The 4,594-nt window shown below is 34.8% G+C and overlaps 1 protein-coding gene across 1 annotated transcript; it reads left to right on the top strand.

The window, feature by feature from the left end:
• Positions 1-737: 737 nt before the first annotated feature.
• LOC112714558 (protein yippee-like At5g53940) lies at positions 738-3,617 on the top strand. Its single transcript, XM_025766176.3, has 5 exons — positions 738-1,034; positions 2,115-2,158; positions 2,780-2,888; positions 3,123-3,178; positions 3,252-3,617. The coding sequence occupies exons 1-5, from the start codon at positions 939-941 to the stop codon at positions 3,328-3,330; spliced, it is 384 nt and encodes a 127-aa protein (XP_025621961.1). The 5' UTR covers positions 738-938; the 3' UTR covers positions 3,331-3,617.
• Positions 3,618-4,594: the final 977 nt, after the last annotated feature.

The raw sequence follows: 4,594 nt of genomic DNA on the forward strand, positions 1-4,594 counted from the left end.
AATTACTACTCAGAAGCCATCAACTTGGATCCCAACAACTCTCTTCTTTATGCCGACAGAGCCCAAGCCCATTTCAAGCTCCAGAGCCGTTTTTGATGCAAACAAAGCCATTCAATTGAGTCCTTCGCTGGCTAAGGCCTACCTTCGTAAGGAAATTGCGTGCATTAAGTTGGTAGAATATTAAACTACAAAGCTAGCACTCTAAACCGGTGCCTCTTTTGCTCCGACGATTCCAAATTCACCAAACTCATTCAAGATTGTGATCGCTCCATTGCAGAAAAATCGAAAGATAGTATCCGATAAGTGCAGAGTCCTGGTGTTGTCAATTAAAGTTGAAATCCGCCTGTGGGTTGAAATTTGATATTTCAATTCTTGCTTAGAGCGGTGCCAGAAAAGGAGTAGGTTGCGGTGGAGAGGCGGAGAGGACCTGACAGTGAAAAAGAAGAATCTGTATGTGATTGTTGGAGGTGAGTAAGTTAATATAAGAGAGAAGAGGAAGATTTTTATAAGTTTTTAATTAGGTTTAGTTAATCAATTTTAAATTTTTTAAATTTTAAATTTAAAAATTTAAAATTAATTATTAATATAATTATAATCAATTAAGCTATTTTATTTTTGACTGATTAAAAATTAATTTTATATACTTTTTTAAATATATTTTGTTGAGTTAGGATTAATTTGCATAAATTTATGCGTCAAAAAACTTGTATATATAAGAGATCTCATTAAAGTGAGACCAAATCAATCATCATTTTGCTTTTCAATTTTTTCTTTTGCATTTGTACAGGAAAAAAAAGGAACCTGCATTTCCGGTTGCCCGTAGCATGGTATGAAGTGCCACCTTCCTGATTCCGCAAACAGAACAGAGAAGACTGTCACTTTGGGTTCGAGAGAGCAACAACCACCACCTTGGGGGGTTAGGGTTTGAATTAGGGTACATGGGTAGGGTTTTTCTTCTCGAATTGCAAGGCAGGGCTTACAGATGCAGATTCTGCGACACCCCTCTTGCTCTCTCTGACGACGTTCTCTCTCGGGTACTCTCTTCCTTTTCTTAATTTCACCCCCCCTTTCCCTGGTCTTACTATTTCTTATTTGAATTATTTGAAAAAATTGAATTTTTTTCGTGATCGTTGTTATGGGATTTCAGATGATGAATTTAATTTGGGGAAAGACTGAATTTTGTAGAGACTCATTGATTGAACTCGTGGAACATAATTGTTTAGGAGATTATTCAGTTGTGTATGTTCTACGAGTAGTAGTTGATTGTTTATCGTTTATGTTTTCAATGATAAAAGGATTGATCAAATTCGATAACAGCATATGTCATATCATATGAAATGTGGATCACTGAAACCAATGGGTAATGCAGCTGTAATTGCTCTCTCATTGCATATTGAGCACCCCATCTATCTGACTTCCATTTAGAACATGCCCTTTTCTAAAATTTTAGTATTCTGCAGTCGTAGTTGCTACAGATCATCATATCATTGTTATCCTTGGCACTTCCCTGTGCATAAGAATATGTCCTCTGCTGAAAATTTGTACAACTTATAGATGTGATAGGTTATCAAAGTGTTGTTTGTACAACACTTAGATAACCGATGCCTGGTGTGCTTTTGGAAAATGAGATGCAATTGTGTGTATATTTTACACGAGTTCTTACTCAGGCTGAGTCATTTTCAAAGTTTCATTCTGCGCTGGATTTATGCAACCCTTGGTCCAACCTGATTAAAGTGGAAGGGAATTTCACAATAAAAATAACATTCCTTGCATTGCACTTTCTGCAACGAGCAAAGTTTGATTCTGTGCTGGATTTATTCAGCCCTTGGTCTAACTGATTAAGGTTGAAGGGAATTTCACAATTCAATAACATTCCTTGCATTGCACTCATCTTGCAACAAGGACCTGGAGTTTCATTCATGTTGACTAGCTTTTGCCTTCTGTGTAATGTCTGCTTTGTTCTTGATAGTTACCATAACTTGCTACCGTTTATTTTGTGTTTTGAAATTGTAGTTACCTTTTTTGTGAGTATTTCAAGTTTTTAACAAACCCGAGTAACCTAACTCCCCTTTTTCTATTTTTTGTTTCTTGTTTTCTCCTCCTTTGATGATCAGTCCTTCACTTGCCTTCGAGGGAGGGCATACCTATTTAGCAATGTGTAAGTTCTTCCCTAACTCCCCCCTCTCCCATTTCTTCCTTTCTGTAATCTTAGTTACATATATCTCTTTTATTTCTGTTAAGCTTTTTGCATTGGACCAGGTTGATAGTTTCCCCCTGAATCACCAAAGGGCATCTATTCCTCTATCCACCTGGTTGAATGGAGTGGATCCTTTTGATTTTGTCTGTTATATAGAAAACATTATCATATTAGTTGAATAATGACTCAGCATCCTCAATAGGGTGCTAATTACTTTGTCTGAATATTGACCATTTTCAAATATAAAAATGCTATTTTCTGTTTAATTTACACCTTATGTTAACAAAACCTCCTAGTCTTCCTGAAGGAAAACCTGTAGTCATCTATTCTTGGATCATATTAAATTTGGGGTTTTTCTTATGGCCCACACATCACCCCACTTTGCCTGCAAATAATAAGTTGTGATATTATTTAGTAACCCTCTTATATGTCTCTTGTTCCTGATGAAGGTTGTATGAGAAATTCGATGAGCTATAGTAATTCAATAGTATCCTTTCTCCCTTGCTAATGTGTATCTAGCATATTGCTAAATGATTATTTTGTACCTGTGATGTCTTTGATTATAATTCTGGCTTCGGTTAGGGTGAATATAACTCTCGGGCCTCAGGAGGAGAGAATGATGATGTCTGGCTGGCACACTGTTGAAGACATATTTTGTTGCTGCTGTGGACAACTTCTCGGATGGAAATATGTGAGTTTTATCTTTGCACCTCAGCTTTCCTCTTCTTCCATACAAATGGTCAGTTTAACAGAGCAGAATTGAAGTCAATGAGATAATACAGTGTAGTGAAAAATTTAACCAATAAATATTTGAGGAGATAATTCAATCAACTTTTCTGCATACTGTATGATTATATGACACAATCAGCATCACTTTGATGATCTCAGTTCAATGTTGATTAATAACTAGTTTGGATTTCTTCAGGTTGTTGCGCATGATAAAAATCAAAGATTCAAGGAAGGGAAAAGTGTGCTTGAGAGGTATAGATCAAATAAAAGTTTTGTTTCTGATAACTTCAACTCTGATTTGGCTGATATCTGTTATTGCATATAGATGGAGGATTGCTCATGATGCTGGGGACGAATTGAATCTAGATGCTCGTGCTGGTTCAAGTGACTCAGAAAACTCTTAGCAAGTTACTTCTGTTCATGAGTTTGCACATATTGTTTGTAGCAATTATATTACCAGCACTTATCGAGACAAAACTTTAGAAAAAAAAAACCCCTTACTTGGTGCCAGTAAAGTACTCCAGCAATTGTGTAGATCTTTTGATGGCACTGAATAATTTAGATTTGTTTGGAGAATTAGATTTATACTCAATTGCTTTGCACTGAAAATGGGACTGTGCAAAGTAGCATTATCATTAATGTGATTAGCTTTTGTTCTTATATTTTATAATAATTCAACAATTTCCTGAAAGTATGGCTCTTTGGGCTGTCAAGCCAATCATGTACCTTTGCCATTGTTATGAAGAATGTTAGAGAATCAGTAGAATTTGTTGTTTTTGGTCAGCAGTTAATTATTATAATTGAACTTCTACTCAATCTTTTCTTCCAAATCCAATAAAAAGAAAAAGGCCAAAAAGAAAGGAGGAAATTCAAGTTAAAGGAGCAACGGAAGAAGAATGGATGATTCTGTAAGTTTATTTTTTAAAGGATATTTTAGAAATTTATGTTGAACTACATGACTTATAAAAGAATGACTTGTGAGATAAAAGAAGAATACGAGGAACTTAGAGTGGCCCATCAAACAAACTATCTTTTGAATTCGTGGGCAATGGAGCATTGCAAATAGACCTACACATGGATGGTTCCCCGTTACACAGTGAAAACAAACAATAGATATGGATGGTTGGTTAATCACATGAGATCAGTCTAATTATTCTTTGAATCGTTAGTTATCTACCTCTTTTATGGTAACGTGTTTTAAAGATATGTTTAGTAATTATCCCGGTTACACACGAATGTAACTAGCACTTTAATAGAAGTAAAGTGATCATGAATTTATGAAGCTCAAATTTTAAAGGGAGGTTCGGTGATGTGTACAATAATATTGCTTAAACTATGAACAAATATCTAATGAATGCTGGCGTTAGGTCAGAACAAAGTTAGCAACTACTTTATTGAATTTGCATATACTTTCACTTTCTTTGAAGATCATGTAGAAATTGGAGTATGGGTGGGGCCTTGAAATCTACGTGTTGGATTATTGTCTCTATCCAATTAAGATTTAATTTTTTCACTTTGCATTATTCACCACCCTCATTGGCCGCGGCGGCTTTACTTTTATATTATAATATAAAAAAATATAGAATACTAATATATTATTTGTCAATTTATTAGTAACAATAATTAATTATTATATTTTAAATACATATATAAAAAGATACATCCATG

This window comes from Arachis hypogaea, chromosome 10 (genome assembly GCF_003086295.3).
Source record: "Arachis hypogaea cultivar Tifrunner chromosome 10, arahy.Tifrunner.gnm2.J5K5, whole genome shotgun sequence".
Classification (NCBI taxonomy): domain Eukaryota; kingdom Viridiplantae; phylum Streptophyta; class Magnoliopsida; order Fabales; family Fabaceae; genus Arachis; species Arachis hypogaea.

Excerpts from the sequence above, each read along its gene's own strand:
- LOC112714558 (XM_025766176.3), top strand. The coding sequence starts at position 939 with ATGGGTAGGGTTTTTCTTCTCGAATTGCAAGGCAGGGCTTACAGATGC. Across the intron at positions 2,159-2,779 it reads GCATACCTATTTAGCAATGT|GGTGAATATAACTCTCGGGC; the intron begins GTAAGTTCTTCC and ends GGCTTCGGTTAG. Across the intron at positions 3,179-3,251 it reads GGGAAAAGTGTGCTTGAGAG|ATGGAGGATTGCTCATGATG; the intron begins GTATAGATCAAA and ends TATTGCATATAG.